Raw genomic sequence first — 16,930 nt, forward strand, 5'->3', positions numbered from 1 at the left:
AAACAGTAATGCCATTAGCTCTGAAAAATACATACTTGAGTTTTAGTAAGGTCCGCAGGTTCAGAATAGACTACTAAAAGCATATGTTATCACCATAAACTCCCAAGGCGACAGGATACTATCTGTTTACCCCAAATGAGCAAAACCAATCACCTCTTTTGCCACCCATTCCAGGAGATGCCTCCAAAATCCTCACCCCCTCTTGCCTCTCTTACCTTACCACTAGAGCTCCTAAAGTCCTTTACTGGGTACTCTCAATCACTGAGTTACTTTCAGCATCTAACAAACAATCAAAGAAAGAAAAATAACCCACCACTGTGAGAATGAAGGGCACTAGCAGAGCTTGTCTTAGAGCTGTGCAATCCTTCTGAGTCACAGTTACGACCCAGGTTGAATCTGCACGAATAGACTCAGCACTTCAGCCCTTTCTTTTGAAGGGATAGAAGCCCCGGCCCAGCCATGGGTTTTCTGGAGGTGGAGAAAGATCTTGCGAGAGGGAAGGAGAGAAATGATACAGTAATGTATCCTAAAAATCGTCTTCGCACACATAAGCACAAGTGAAATGTGTTGAGGACTGAGAGTCCATAACATGAGACATTACAAAACCAGATTCTACCCAACAGAATGGAGACTTCAGGAGTTAGAAATTCTGGAGGTTGTTAGTTTAAATAGTTCACTCAAGTTTTCTATGGTTGTTAAGCCATTGCTTAAGGAGGATGAATGTTAGTTATTCTTACTTTAAAAGATTCTACTTCAGCATAAAGGTCATTCCAACCAATGGAAGGTCCAATATGATTAAAAGAGGTGTCTAAATTATTCTTAGGAAATCACTTTCCTTATGTCAGAGGAAGTGCTGAAGGCCTTTTGAGATTTTTATTAAATTCCCCCAAGAACAGAATGCACAGCTTGCCATTAAAAAAAAAAAAGCACTGAGCCATAGTAGTAATGGCTTTTTCTATGCACGTGTGTATGGTGGCCCTAAGGGAACACCGTGTCTCTTTCCCAAATGGAGTTGCTTATCCACAGCTCAAAAGCCCTTCAACTGTTTAACAGATGGAATAGCCAGGTATACTTTTAAAACAAAGTGTGCGCCTTCTCTGATCCACGGAATAGAACCCTATGATCTTTAAGTATTCATTATACGTCAGGCCCTCAACTCCATCTTCTGAGTGATTTTATCCAGTCTTATTCCTTTAGTTCTTTAAACTTTGTTAGATTTAAACAACAAAAAAAGGTGGTTGTTTTTTTTCTAAGTTTTTGGTGATAGCTGATTTTCCAAAAGCTCCATTTCTATCTCACAAACACGAATAGTGAAGTTTTGAATGTGTCTGTCTGAAAAGCATGCTGTATTTTTTAAATGAAAATTTGATTTGGGGGATCCAATAACTTTGGCGCAGATATCTGTAAATCAGCTTCTTTTGCAATGTCAAATTAGTTTGAAACAACACGAAAGTAAGCATACTATTTTACTGAAAATGTCACAGGAAAGGGGAATAACTCAGCCTGAAACTGTTGAGAAGTCACTGGCATCAAGTCTAATGCTGATTAAAAAACAAACACCTGTTATTCCCTTAAACCTAGCTTAAATAATACTGAAAATCTAAAAAGAACATACTACGCTGTCAAAGTCTTGGATGCAAGAGTGTGATTTAGCTTTTTCACTTCCATGAAGCACTACGGACTATGTACCAGAATCACTGAATGAATGAATGACATTTAAAAATCCAGTCTATTCTCTATGATTTTCACTAATGAAGAGTAAATGGTATACTGAATCAAACCCATAATTATTCCAAAATAATTGGTATCTTATCCAATTGTTTCATTAGTTATAGAGGAGGAAGCACCAAAATTAAATTTCTCTTCTTATTGCTTCTTCCCACTCTTTGGTAAAAGTGCTAAAGATCAGTGAAAAGACCAAAAGGTTGGCAGCAGGAGGCTGAAAGAAAAACAAGGCAAACAGCTGGATCTGAAAACTCAATCATCAGCCTCTGAATAATAGAGTGAAAAATGCAAAGCTATTTGGGAGAATTAAAAGGCAGATATTATGAAAATCTTGGGACTGAGTTTTAAATATGTTCCTTTTTATGAGACTTTGATGTCTGATTGATTTCACAGTTCTCTATGACGGGTAATGTGGAAAGAGATGACAGAATTTAGCCATCTTAAGCTCAAGAATGTAGTACAGAAGTGTTAATTAATACACATGGAGCACTGATTGCAAGTAAAACTCTGTAAGCGACACTAAATAAGCCCTAAGTACTTCAGACATATCCAAGAACTACTACGTAGTGTGCAGAATGGCTTATCATACTAGGTTCCTCCTATAGTAGCAGCACGAATGAGAGAGAGGGAGAGATTCCCCCATTCTTATCTCAACCAAATGGAAAAACTTTGTCAGGAAACCTTTTTAACAACAGTTGGCTATATTGGTCTCAGAGAGGTATTTAGAAAATAACTCTATGTAACTCCATTTTAAGGTTTAAAATCCTCCTCCTTCTTACAGAAATGTCAGTACACCTTGTCTGGGGACTGTTCATTTTCCTCATATCAAGTGGCAGAAAACCTCCAAAGAGTCTAAAGCTTGCCCTTATGATTCTAATGCGACTGGATAGAAAGTATCAAACATGCCATCTGCCTGAAAACTCAGCTTTCCCTGGGAAAGGAACTCAGCCTGAAGAGCATTTTGTAGATTATGATGAATGATTAACTAACTATGCCTCTACTTTTCTGATCGTTGGCTGCCCAGTACTAAATAAAATGTACCACAACTAAAGTAACATACATAACACAATTAAACATGTATTGTAGCGCTTTTTTTGTTCAATGCTTCCTGAGAATTAAAAGACAAACACTTGTGAAGCACAGGGAAGTGAAATTTCAAAAAGTTTTTCACAAACTTAAGGCACACCCTGGGTGGGCTATGGAAGGTTTTTCAAGGGACACTATCAATCCTATCACCCAGGAAAGCAGAACAGGATAAGCCAAAGAAAAGGTTCATAGGAAAGATTTAGAAATGGTTTGACATTATAAGCTTGCCAAAAAACCTAGATACAAAGCCAGTAATTTACCTTCAACAGGATAAGAAATGGGAAACCGGATTCATTTATACGGAGTTTTAACCCTGGACTAGTATCTTGACATTTCCTGGATCTCTTCCAGAAATAGATGAGAACATTTTGGATAGGTTGCCGTTTTCTCTAATACTCAGCGTTTAATATGCTTATTATCAAATGAATTTTATGTGATAAACTCTTCAGAGCAGGAATCACATGGATTTATACAGTCTTTAAGCTGTGTATAAATTAAGCACACTCAGAAAGTTATGATGGCGCTATGAAGTAGAAAGGTTACGAAAACACGGAATTTATCCAGGTCAAGTAAGACTACCACCATTTTGAAATTCTGAAGACTGCATTGTCATGCTTTTTGGTATGCCTGAATGATTACACCTTTGTCAAGCCACTCTATCTTTGGCTTGAGAATGAACCTGTCAGTTGGAATTTATCTTAAAATTTTAACCAGGACTTCAGGTTTAAGTACAGAAAATGAACAATGTTTCATTCTGCTACCACAAATTAAAACTATTTTAGGAGAAGACACCTTTTCAATGAGATTCTCTAATAGGTGAAATCAATAGTTCTCACCAACAACTCTTGTGGAGGGGAGGAGGGGGAGACCCTTCTGAATAAAGAAAGTGTGTGCTGGGAGAGTCATTTGACTACATGTCCAGAAACTACCTTTCAGCTGAAGTAATGTAGCTTCCAACCCAGGCCTGGGCTATCCACTCTCTAACAGGGCTATTATGGACCCACACAAAACCGAGGCCCCTCCCAGCAGCCTGGAGCCAAAGGAAGATTTCTATTTCACCTCACCCACCCTGCTTCTGGTTTGCTTGTTTGCTTTTCATGCCTGTGCTTGTAAATGTATAAGAAAACAAATCAAAAGAGGTAAAGCCTTGATTAGACTGCCTTCTTAATCCAAGCCAAGCAGAAAGAGAACTAATCAATATTTAGTACTTTGGACATACTGGCCCTCAGAAGGTAAACAATAGCAATAAAACAGACAAGAATCCTATTCATCTTTATTTTTATCATCACCATCATTATTATTTGCCTCTGGTTGATTATGGCTTTTCTTCAGGGGTTTCCAAATAGCTCAATCTGAGAACTAATTATAATTGCTCTGTGCCCCGCCCCCCTCCCAGAGCCCAACTAAAATCCAGCAGCTAATTCAAACAAGGAAGATTAACGTGGTTTTTTGCAACCCGTTCTCAAGATTTTATCTCACACACAGTCTAAGTTAAAATACTCTGTCATTTCAGGGGCCAATGTACAATTTTAAACTATTTTTAAAGGAAAAATAACTTGTAGAGGAGGATGTTAACTTTTTCCTTTCTTTTTTGTGGTACCTAGAATTTACATGCAACTCTTTGCTTAAGGTTTAAGGCTGTTTATTTTCATTACACTCATCACACATACTTGGACCACTTATATCAATGGGAGATGCATACGTGAAATACAGTTAAAGCTAGAACATACTCCTGTACATCGGTCTAATCGATAGGCTAAATTATTGTCACAAAATTGATAGAAAAATGTTATTTTCAGGCAATCATTTTTCAAGTCTGTTAACCTGCTGAACTGGGATTCACCATGAAATGTCCTGCTTCGGTCTCATCCACTCCAGTAAGCACTACCTTTTTTCATTTTCAAAAGTAAGCTCTGGCTTGGGCTTGCTACCTCCTTCCAGGTAACTTCAAGACCCTGGGTTTGCTCCCACCTGCGGGTGTATCATAACCCAGGCGCGCGCACCCGGAGTGCCCCCACTACCCCTCCCAGGGCAGATATGGCACCCTCGAGAGAACACAACCCAAACGCTAAAACTTTCCGGCCGCAAACTCTGCTGCTCTCGCCCGCGATCAAAAGCGACCGGGCACCGGCTTTTTGTTCCAGCGCTGCTCAGCTGGCGAGGTAATGCCACAACAGTCCTCCATCCCCAAAGGTCGGGAGAGAGGCCGTGGGACTGAGATTTTTGGAGTCGCCCGAAAAGAAGCCCATTCCTACGCAATCCGAGCTTGTGGGGCGTACAAACACAGGAAAAGAGGGCGTGGAGCAGGCAACGACGATATTCTCAGCGCCTTTCAAATACTACTTGAGTCTTAGGTTCACGAAGTGGGTCTCCCCATCGGTGGCAGAGCGCGAAGGGGGCGCGGGGAATGGGAGAGAAATAGGTACCAGCAGGGCATGCGAGATACAGTCAAGATGCAGGTCCGACCCCGCCTCCGGGTACAATCAGAAAAGCTACAGTGTGTCAGTGGTTTTCGGCTTCCTGTTTGTAAAGCGAGAACCTCCCTCCCTGACTCTGTGACCGTCGTTCTTCCTCCCCAACGAGTCCGCCTCTTCTTCGCGCTCCGGGCAAGCTCGGCGGCGAGGGCGGTGGGGGGGGGAGCGCGGGCCCGCGGGGCGGGGGCGGCCGCGGGGGAGGGGCAGGGCCTCGGGGCGCAGCGCCCCTCCCAGCCGGGCGGCCTCCCGGGCGAGCCAGGCCGCCAGGCGGACAAAGCGCCTCCCGCTCCCTCCCCCACGGCCGCGTTCCAGAAGGGAGGGGGAAGGCGGGCTCGAGGAAGGTGGGAGAAGGAAAAGGAGTACCGGGGTGGTGGGGCGAGGAAGGGGAGGAGGGAAGGTGCTGCCGGCGGGACTGGGCAGGATCGCGCCGAGGAGGGAGGGGAGGGAGGAGAGGGAGGAGGGGCTGGGCGGCCTCGGAGAGCAGGGAGGAGGGAAGGATTCTTGAAGCCCAAGATAAACAAATTGTTCCTCTTCACGTGCGGGGTGGGGGGAGGTGGGGAGGGTGGGGAGTGAGCGCGGCGGCCTCTCCTCTTCCCCTCCCCCAAGCCGGCTCTTTGTCACGGAACGCCCAGCGAAAGCCCGCGCCCGCACCCGCACCACCTCCGACGCCGACGACCCCCCAGACCGGGGACGTGCGCGATTTATAAGCCGCACAGCGAGAGGGCCTCCCGCGCCGCCGATCGAGGTGCGGTCTGCAGGGGAAACGCGAGAAGGCGCGCGGCCCCGCTACGCTCCCGGATTCCCACCGCCCGCCCCACTCCGCACACGCGCGCAGCCCAAATCCGGGCCGTGCGGTGGCGGAGGGGGCTGCAATCACCTTTCTCAAGCTTCCGGCTCCCCCCCCAACGAAAGGAAAGCAAAAGAACCGGAGAGTGGAGATAGGAGAAAGGATTCTACCCTCAGGGTTAGGGGGTGGGAACTGCCCCTTCCTCCCGGAGAAGTTAAGCCATTGGCTGCTCCTCCTACCTCCAACCCACCCACCCAGCCATTTAAGCCTCTTTCACCTCCCCGCTACCTTCCACTCCTCCGGGCTTATCAGACTGGCCCGGAAAGTTGGCGGGGAGCGGGGCGGGAGAGCAGCGGAGAGAGCTCTGTACAAGCAAGTTTAAGAGGAGGAGGGGAGAGAATCCCCGGCGAAGTTGCGTGGCGGGGACTCTCCGCGCAAGCCCAGGGCGTCGCTCTCCCCTCCCGCCCCGGCGAGTGCCGCGACCCTCGGAGCCGCTCCACCTGCCGGGCCAGCCCGGGGTCTCGAGCTGCGAGGGAGCGCATCCGCGCCCCGCATCCGCGCGCGCTCTCGTGGACGCGCGCGCGCAGCCACCTTCGCTTGCTTCTCACCCACCTCAAAGTTCATTCACAAAACTCTCAGACTTTCTCAGCCCAAAGAGGGTGAGCTGGGGAGAGGAGGCGAGAGCATCTCCTTTCCTCTTCCTCCTCCCCCCAGGTTCGAGGGCCTGGTGCCCGCCCAGAATCTGCGACAGCATCAATTTCTCCCTGCACTCGGCGGACGTGCTGAGAGGGGTGGGCGAAGGGGGACCGGTCTGGGGAGCCCAGGCGGCCAGGCGAGGGGTGGGGTGGGGAGCGGTGAAGAGGAGGAGCGAGGTCTCAACTCTGGGTTCACTCTTTCAAATCGGTATCTAAGAAAGGGAGAGGGGGGTAAAACTTTTCCAGTGCCTCACTCCGACGCTCCTCCAGGCTCCCTCCGCCCCTCGCAGTCGTGACTGGCTTCTCCCCCTCTCGCCCCCTCTTCCCCAAATCTGACAACCCTGACAGATTAACAGGTAGCGGCGACGGCAGCTTTTACCTCACAAAAGTTGACGTTAACCCTTCGGCTTCAGCCCGCTTCGCCCGCGGTGCAAATCAGATCCCCGTGCCCCCCGTGGAAGAAGCTCCACGCCTCCCCCACGCGCGCGCCCCGTGCCCGCTGCCAGCGCGCCCTCACCATGATCAGCGTGTGGTTCCTCTGCTCCGCCGAGGCAGCCTCCGCATCTTGCTGGGGTTTGCTCTGGTGCTGTTGCTTGCCCGTGCCGGCGCCCGATTTCTTGGCCCTCTGCTCCAGGGTCCGCTGGTAGAGGCTCACGGTGTCCCGGCGCTCCAGCTCCAGCTGCTCCACCTGAGCCTGCTGGTACCTGTTCTCGCAGTTGACGTGGTGCCGCCGGCAGCCCTCGATGCGCTGGCGGAGCCGCTCCACCACCGTGCTGTGCTTGGGGACGGCCGCCGATCCGCCGCCGGGGCCCCCGGAGCCGCCGCCGCCGCCGCCGCAGCCGGCAGCGGGGTGATTGCTACTCGGAGCAGCGGGAGTACTATTGGGAGTATTATTCACACCGATCCCGGCCCCGCCGAGGCTGCTGTTCAGGCTACTGTTGATGCAAATACTACTGCCATTCGCGGCAGCAGCGGGGGCTGCGAAATCCCCCATCCTGCTCCCCGGGCACACTATTTTGGAAGAACTTTTTTTATCCACCCCCTATCAGCCTCCTCCTTGGGTCCAAGGATTAAAATAGTTTAAGTGGAACGCGGGGGAGACGCAAGCACATGGATGGAAACAGCGATCCCGACCGGGCGAAAAAAAGGGGGAGAGATTTTGGGGTGGTTTTTTTGTTGTTGTTGTTTCCTTTTTTTAAACTGTAAAGCTCGAGGGGAAAAAAGGGGGGTGTTATCAGAATACCATCAGACACCTATCAACAAAAAGAATCACAACAAACTGAGCCAGCAGCAAATCGGGTTGCAACTCAAGGGAAGATCCGTTCTTCGCCTGCCTTCTTTTTATAATCCATTATTTTCTAATAAATTCCAGGAGATTTCCGGTGGTTGGCAAGCATTTTCTCCCTACGTACCGAAAAACACACCCCATGTACACACACAAGCATATGCCTCCAGTGCGGACACGCGCGACACACACTCACTCCACACCGCATCGGAAAACGGCAAGCTTGCTTATTGCATTTTCCTTCCACAAAAAAAGTTTTGGTGTTTATGCCGCCCCGTGTTCTCAAAGTACTTTGGCTGCTCAGTTGCATTTCACAGGAACCTAGATATCGAATCCTCGGGCTGGGGGAAGTAAACACATGGACAGTCCGAGGCGACTGCAAAAGTAGATCGGTGAAGTCCTTTGCAAAACGCCGCGCGGAGAGCAGCCCCTAACGCTCGGCTGGGCTGCCGCTGCCGCCGCTGCTCCTGCCACCATCACAATGATCAACTGCTCGCCGCCGCCGCCGCCTCCTCCTCCTCCTCTCGCTCCTCCACCTCCTCCTCCTCCTCCATGCCAGCGGAGTGATATCAGGACGCGCGAGCTCAGTAAACACGGCAGCGGCGGCGGCTGGAGGCCGTGAGACAAGCCCGGGGACACGGCGCAAAACCCGGCGCGGACTCTCCGCCGGCAGGAGCGGGCGCGGCGCGGACCGGCACCCGGCTCCCGCCTCCCGCCTCCCTCTGCTCGTCCTCCCCGCCCCTCCCACGCCCCCAACCTCACTGCCACCCGGACTGGGAAGCCGGCGCTGGCAGAAAAGAGAAAAAGAAAGATTCTGGGGGATCTCGGGAATGAATCAACTTTTGACGCGCGCGCGCGCGCGCGTGTGTGTGTATGTGTGCGCGCGCGCGCCTGTGTATATGTGTGTATGTGTGTGCGCGCGGACGACCGTGGGGACGCGCCTGGCTGGATTTAATTTCCTTATTCCAAACGAGGTATCAAGTGATCCCAAGTTGTTGTTATACATTTATACATTATATTGCAGAACTGTGCATGACCAGGCGGAAACACTGAAGCTTCGCAGCAGTTGTCTGTCATCCCTATCCGTGTGGAAAGAAAAAGGCAAATGAGTGGCTTGTTTTTAGAAACCAGGTAATAAGTCCTCGCTAGTAGTAACCCTGCTTGTGGACACTTGTTCAAACTCTAGGCCAGTCTTAACACACAAATGCCAAATTATGAACAAAAAGAAATAGGCAACAAAAAACTTGTAATATTATTTAATTCGCTGTACATCATGATTGTTGCTATTAGGGCAATTATTGTTTTACTTACCCTTGGAAAAAAATTAAAATACAGCAAGCAGGGACTTGGAGGTGAGACTAACAGTACATTTTAACAGACTGTTTTGAACACTAGGTGCTAATGACAGCAGTAATTAAGGGTCCTTCGTAAATCAAGTGGAAAGATTGCAGATTTCATGGATTAGAGCTATAGGAAAAACACAGTATTTCAGTTTGTCATAACCAAAACAAAAACAAGCAAATATGCCAGGCATACTTTATAGCTAGATATATTTCTTTCTGTTTAAATGAGTTCACAATAAGTACAATTAAAATGGAAGAACAACCACAGAAAGTGATCTAAACTTTCTGTCATCTCCCCAGATATTGAGTATCAAAAAAAAAAAACAACTCCCCACTAACAACAACTAAGGATCAAATATAATATACTTGAATCTGGACTTAACCCATTGCAAATACATAATTTTGAAAAAATTAAAATGGAGAAACTGTTGCTGTGATCATTAGTAGGACAAAAATCTTGATTGTGAGCTGTTAATAATAAGGCATTTTGTATTACCTCAATAAATCTTATAGAATTAGTTTTTTGGGTAAAAATACACCTCAGTTTTCTAAAATAGCCAGGAATAAAAGAACTTCGGATCTCATGCATTAGTCATGAGATCTGATTTAAACCATCTTCATTTCTTGGCATTGCAGATTAGCATAGGATGCTATTTCTAACCTCATAGTGTCAGCAATAAGAAGCTATATTTTTCTTCAATTAATCAGGTCTATATGGTGAACTATATCTTTAACATCCATTGGATTATCTGGTAAAATGGGCAGCAAAATCTTGAGTGGCATGGTGTGAGGTTACCTCTAAGCAGTGAAACCAATGTGAAAGAGTATCTTTCACTGAAGTTGCCATACTTCTTCAGAGGGCTAGTTAGTTAACATACAACTTTGTGTATCATAACTAACTGCCCCTCCTTCAAGTCTGTTAGGAAATTAAACTGAGTTCTATAGCAAAAAGTCAGTTCTGATTCTAAAAACATAGAAAAAATTAGAAGAAATTTTAAGAAAAAGACATCACGAAGTGGCCTTTGTCTATTGCACATGTTCACTAAATAATATCTCTATTAATTCAGGAAACATATGGTTTCACTGCAGAGAGGAAGCTATGACTCTGCATTCACTCTCCTCTCTCTGCACTAGAGTCTAATTCTTACCCCTCCTCCTACCCCGTGGCACCTACATCACCCATACAAGATTGCAATTTGATTTACAGAGGCAGCAAGTTTGAGGGTCTTGAGCATTGAGTCTTTAGTCTGGAGACTTGGGTTCTAATTCTAGCTTTTTTCCTATGCCTCAGAATTTAACTTTTCACTGAGAGTTGGTCATTCGGAAAAAAAAAAATTCCAACGATAGCAGCAACATGCATTCCCGTTGAACTGTTTACCTCTCCTATGATGAAAGGAAGCCAAAAATACACAAGAATTTGCATCCTTCCCTTTGGGGGATGAGCAGGTGGAGGGGCACATTTTGTGGCTTTACCCCAGAGCTCCCCGAAGACAAGTGGAGCTACTCTTGCACAACCACAGTATAGTTTGCTGCCTGAGTTTAGTGCATGAGTGGACTACAGCACACAAAGAAAAGCTGGCTGACTGTTCATGGGTATATGCACATACACACACACACAAGGCACCAATCTTGTATCTCGTCCAGACAGTGGGAGTGGCAGCCATGAGCTCCAAGACCGAAATGTGGGGAAAAGAAGGACGGTGAAGCTGTGTGATGGCGAATGGGGGCGGGGGGAGGGGGGGGCGAGTCTTTGAGGAAATTGACCTGTGCAGTAAGTCTTCCACTGTGACACACTTGAGGTCGGAAACCCCATCCTAACTGTGCAGGACGATTAGAAGAGAAAAGCAGGAAGTGAACAAGACTTAAGTCTTGAGCAACATAGGCAAGTTACCCTGAGTTAGAGATGTTCATCTACTCCAGTGACTTTAGAAGAAGCCAAGGCTTTTATACTGGCTACTTCTAGATTCTCATGATATCTCCTTATAAGGTTGCCAGCTTTGCTGGTCACCATCGTAAAGTACTCCTTGAAAGTCATAGAGAAGTCCATGTTCTGGGGAAGCGATTTTAGTCCCTTCTGCCTACCAAGCACTCTGGTATCATGACCATCTTTATTTTTTATGTGAGCCTGCTACAAAGCCAAACTTCCGGATGGGAGCTATGGATACATCATGAGTGCTATTGCTCTAGAATGGCGAAGAAATCTGAGATGCCATAGCAGTGACGAGAAAGAAATTACGTGGTTGTATCCCGAGACTGGATGCCAAGGAGAAGAAGGGCTGGATGAAGAAGTACCTGTGCCAGGTGGTCCTGAGGCTCTGCCTCTAAGCCAAAGCTGGCAGTTCTAAGAAGTTGAACCCGATTCCCTGTTCTTTAGGTCAATTCTGCGACATCCTCCCATGTCCATCTGATAGGGCTCAGTGTCTCAGAGTCAAGAAAGAGGTCTCTGTGTAGAAGCTCCAGTGTATGTGCCACTTCTGCAGCCCTATTCATGTGGATCAGTAAATAGCACTGGCTTCCTAATTGTCCCCTAAAGAATACTTGGTGACCAAGGGAGACTAGGAATCCCCTGCTGCCCACCTACGGGTAAGCAAACCTTTATATGTGCCCACAGAGTGGGCCCAGGCAGTCCTGAATTACTGGCAGCAGTGGGGTGTGCCCTCAACCATCTAACGAGAGCTATCACTTCAGTAATTCCATGAATATAGTTATGGCCTGCTGTGTGCCAGGCACTGTGGTAGACACTGGGAGTGCAGCATGACAGTGTATAGAACCCGGTCCCTATGGACCTGGAGATGATCCCACCAAGTGAAGTAAGTCAGGCAGAGAAAGACAAATATCATACGATATCACTTTTATGTGGAATCTAAAAAATAGTACCAATGCACTTATTTACAATACAGAGACAGACTCACAGACAGAAAACAAACGTATTGTAGAAAGCAAACTTACGGTTACCAAAGGGGCAGGAGAGGGGAAGGATAAATTGGGAGTATGAGATTAACAGATGCACAGTACCACATGTAAAATAGGCAAACACAAGGACCTCTTGTATATAGCACAGGGACTACATTCAATATCTTGTAATAAACTATAATGAAAAGAATTGAAAAAAAGAAGATAGATATATACATATATATATATAACTGAATCACTTTGCTGTACACTTGAAACTAACACAATATTGTAAATCAACTATACTTCAATAAAGAGAAAAAAAAAGAAGAACACAGTCCCAACCTCAATGATGGCCAACAAGACTCAGGGCGGTAGATGCAGGGACTAATATGGGACTAACATGAAGTGGGTATGGGAACACGTAAAAGAGGCCTCAAGTGCATGCTTGGAGGTCTAAGCAGGCTTCTCCAGAACTCATGCTCAAAACTGGGTAGACGTGAGCCAAGCTAAGGTTGGTCGGGGGTACGAAGTGGGGAGCTAGGAAAGAGTGGAGCGAGGCTCTGAGACCTATTGTTTCAGCAAATCCACACTCGTTTCCTCTCACAGGAGCGTGAGCGTAAGAGGGTGTGATGAGAAATGAGTCCGAGGCTGGGAGAAAAGCAAGAGCCAGACCCTGCAAGGCCATCCAGAAGTCTAGACTAATATCCTCGGGACCAGGCTACCATTGAAAGGATTCAAGCTGATTACACTTTTTACTTTGGCAATGCAGCAGATGTATTAGTACACTGTTTTCTAGAGCGTGTTCTGAAGAACCTGGTCCTATAACATGTTTCACCAGAAAGGTTTCTGAGTCAAGTAAGTTTAGGAGATGATCTGTACTGCATCTCTCTCTCAAAGATTCATTACCATGGTGAAGGCCGCAAGAAATCTTTCAACAAAGCATGTTTAACTTTGTTTAGCCTAGCGGTGCCAAAGTCCTGTTATCTCCCACAAAATGAAACACACTGTAGAAAGCTCTGTGTAGGAGAGAGTAAATATCGAAGGCAGTTGTAAATCTACTTAAGTTCACAATTGCCTGGGCAGGTAGTCTGTGACAAAGACCACACTCCCCTTACCATCTGCTTTGCCAGAATCACTAGCACCCAGGGTTCAAGACCCTTCCCTAACCTTAACTGGATGTGTTGAATTCTGACCTTTAAGCAGTAGGGAAGCAGCAACACAAAGGCAAAAATCCCAGAAGGGGGCATTTGACTAGACTTTTTCAGCATTAGTACTTTGAGTGTCATGTTAATGTCTATCTCTGTATAATAAAACCTCCTTATTAGGGGGAACGGTCAGTAGTTATTTAACTGAAAATCCTAACTATGTAATATCTTTAAAGATTTAGAATTTTATAACTTTTGAAGCATGCACTCTGTCTAGTCTAACAATTACTGGCCTCTTAGACCTACTTTAATGAGCTCCTTCTACCTAGTGAACCAATTGTATGTAGGTGACATCCCCATGGACAAGGGGTGTTTCAAAAGTTTGTTTCCTTAAGTATTTAAATATTCCTAACAAGACCCTGTTTACATGGACTTCCCTGGTGGCGCAGTAGTTAAGAATCCACCTGCCAATGCAAGGGACACGGGTTCAATCCCTGGTCCGGGAAGATCCCACATGCCGCAGAGCAACTAAACCCATACGCCACAACTACTGAGCCTGTGTGCTGCAACTACTGAAGCCTGTGTGCCTAGAGCCCGTGCTCCGCAACAAGAGAAGCCACCGCAGTGAGAAGCCTGTGCACCACAACGAAGAGTAGCCCCCGCTCACCGCAACTAGAGAAAGCCCGCCCGCGCAGCAACAAAGACCCAACTCAGCCAAAAAAAAAAAAAAAGACCCTGTTTATGTGATTAATTTTCACTTTTTAATTACAAAAGAGTTTACTTAGCTCTAGACCAGGTCATAAATTTGAGAGGAATGTGAATTAATGGGGTTTATTTTCTTGTTCATGTATTTAAATATGTATATAATAGTTTTATGGTTATTAGCAGAAAGTTATCTAAAGTCCATGGCAGACAAATTTTTTAAAAGCCTTTCGTTCTGTTTCACGTGTACCTCTATTCCCAGTGCTAAGTAGTTTGAGATAACAAGGCCTTGAACAAGGTCTGGCTTCCATGTAAGACGTTGAAGACCTCTGAAATTTGGGGAAAATATTTATAAAATCTCTTATTTATTGAGGCCTATCAGCAGCCAAATTGTTAACTTCAAAAACAATTATTTAACAAATAAAGAACTGAAAAATTGTACTTTTTTGTAGTAAACATTTACTGGTGATCAGCAATAGCCTAGGATATAATTTTAATGGTCAACAGTCACTGAAAACTTGCTCTATTGCAGGTTCTGTTATTAGGCCCCCACTTCACTGGTGAAGAAACTGAGGCACAGAAAGCTTAAGGAACTTTCCCCAAACCAGAGATGAACAGTGGCAGAGTCTGAACTTGAACCCAGGCTGTCTGACCCCCAGAGCACACACACTATTGAAGAAACATGACATTAGAAGAAGGTCCCTAAGGTTCCTTCTAATTTTAAGGGTCTACATTTCTATGAAATTAAGATCACTGACTTTTACCCAGATCTCACTTTAACAGAAGGCTCTTGCTACAATGCTTAGGAGGGTTTCAGCTAAGGAGAAATTCTTCCAGAAGGCTGTCTTTGGCCAGGCTTCCCTCAGCCCAACTCTGGGTTAGTCACCTTCTTGGTGCTCTGAAAATTGTGTGCAGTTCTCTGTCTTGGCACTTATACTATCACATTATATTATAATTGTCTATCTACTTGTCTGTCTCTCGCTTGTGTTCTGTTAGTCTTTGGACCTAACACAGGGCCTGGCCATGACAGAGCTCCGTATCTGTGTTAGGGAGCATGAGTAAATGAAAGAGTGAACAGTTCAGTTTACCAAAATTACAGAATGGGAAAGGGAGTTGTGACCAGTCCTGAACAGTAGTCCCGAGGAGAGGAAGACTAGAAACTATGTGAATGCAATATAAGAAAATCATAGTCAGGTGTGGCTTGTTTTTTCAAAATGTTGTTTCTCAGGGGTTTGAGGTATTCTGTAAATTGGCTTAGAGAGGTGCAGGGGTGGAAGAAAGGCAAATGGAGTAGAGCCAGCCTCTTACAGATTCTCTCAGAGCATCAGCTGTCTGTCAGCAAGGGGAATGGCTCATGTTTATTGTACACCCATGGCCATGGTCAGATATTAGGCAAGGCTTTTCCTGTGTTAACCAACTTAATAATCCCAACAACCCTAGGAGGTATGTAAACTAGAATTGGCCCAAATGTGCTCTAACATGAATTCAACTACATGCTCTCAGTTTTGTGTGTATATGTATATTCCATCTCTTTCTTCTGTGCTCAGAAATGAAAAAGGGAGGGAGGGAAGTTGCTCAGAATCAGTAGAGGAATGTAATACACCATGCATATTTATTTCACTTCATGGATGGTGTAAGGGTTTTAAGGTGATTACAACTACACACTTGAGAGAGATGTAACTCCACCATCTTATTATCCCCATTTTACAGATGAGAAAATGGAGGCTTAAAGAGCTTACATAACTCATATCCAAATCAACTCCAAAGCCTCTGTCTTATGCACCTGTCTGAATTCAACTTTGTGTTTTGTTGTTGTTGTTGTTGGTGGTGGTGTCTTGGAGCCCTTCTGTTGCTGCTATTGTCACCCATCCAGCAAATATTTATTGACTATTGACAAGTCCTACGTTAGGCGCAAGGGATGCATACTTGAACAGAAACATTTTCCTCCCCGGGGGAGCTTAATAATCTAGTGGAGAGAAGGAAAGATAAATCATACAACAGGCTAACATAATTGTAGTCAGCTCTTGACTGACCAGAGTTTGAGGGAGTCATAGGAATGGGTTTGTCACAGTTAAGACAAAACCTGTGAGAAGGGGATTGGAAAAAAAAATTAGATTAACCTAAGCTTAGTTAGAATGACAGCCAATATTAAGGGAAGGTTTACCGTTCTACTCATGCCATTCAAAAGGTAAAAAAATAATAAGATACAACAGTTTAAGTATACAAAGCATCACTTTCATTGTCAGATGAAAAATCGCCCAAAGCTATCTGCTTAATGGTTTAATATTGCCTGTTCCTCAGCTGAACGCTCCCTTTTTAACACTGGAACAAAGCCTAAGCAACATCAGTTTGTCTTTGAGCAAACTGCATTCTTCACTGTCACTCTAGTAGACAGTCTAGGTCAGCAGTTTTTAAGCCACGTTGAGCCCTAAGAATTCCCTGGGAGGGGCCTCAGGGGCTGGGCATGGTGGGGAGAGGAGTTGGTTGGTTCTTGGCCGCTCTTCAACTCAACTCAAATTGGAGTAAGATTGCCTTTGAAGAAAAGGTTCCACAGCTAAAAAGTGTTTGAAAATAGTTTTCTGTTTCATCTTGTTTTGCTGGCAAACTCTCCTTCTCTCTCCAACCCAATCTTCGTCCTCCATCACACACATACTATCATTTCACTCTTCTTGATGTCACCAAATTCTGGTTCACATTGGCTCGGAATTGGTTAACTTTGGCTCCGAAATTTAGTGATCCGCTTGTTAATGTCAGCTTCCTCAAATTTCTCTTCTTTTCTCTGAGCTGGGCAGG

At 45.7% G+C, this 16,930-nt stretch overlaps 1 protein-coding gene across 4 annotated transcripts in view; it reads right to left on the minus strand.

Annotated features, from left to right (window-relative positions):
• Nucleotides 1-16,930, minus strand: part of MAML3 (mastermind like transcriptional coactivator 3) — a 614,427-nt gene that overhangs the window by 410,156 nt on the left and 187,341 nt on the right. For 2 of the 4 annotated variants that reach the window (XM_082390880.1, XM_082390879.1), the window contains exon 1: nt 7,285-11,644. The exons of the other annotated variants lie outside the window; for them this stretch is intronic. In XM_082390880.1, the coding sequence (XP_082247006.1) occupies nt 7,285-7,761 (477 nt within the window). In that variant the 5' untranslated portion in view covers nt 7,762-11,644. Of the gene's footprint in view, nt 1-7,284; nt 11,645-16,930 lie in introns of those variants that run through there. 4 annotated transcript variants of the gene reach the window in all.

Source organism: Balaenoptera borealis, assembly GCF_965194805.1.
Source record: "Balaenoptera borealis genome assembly, chromosome: 4".
NCBI lineage: Eukaryota > Metazoa > Chordata > Mammalia > Artiodactyla > Balaenopteridae > Balaenoptera > Balaenoptera borealis.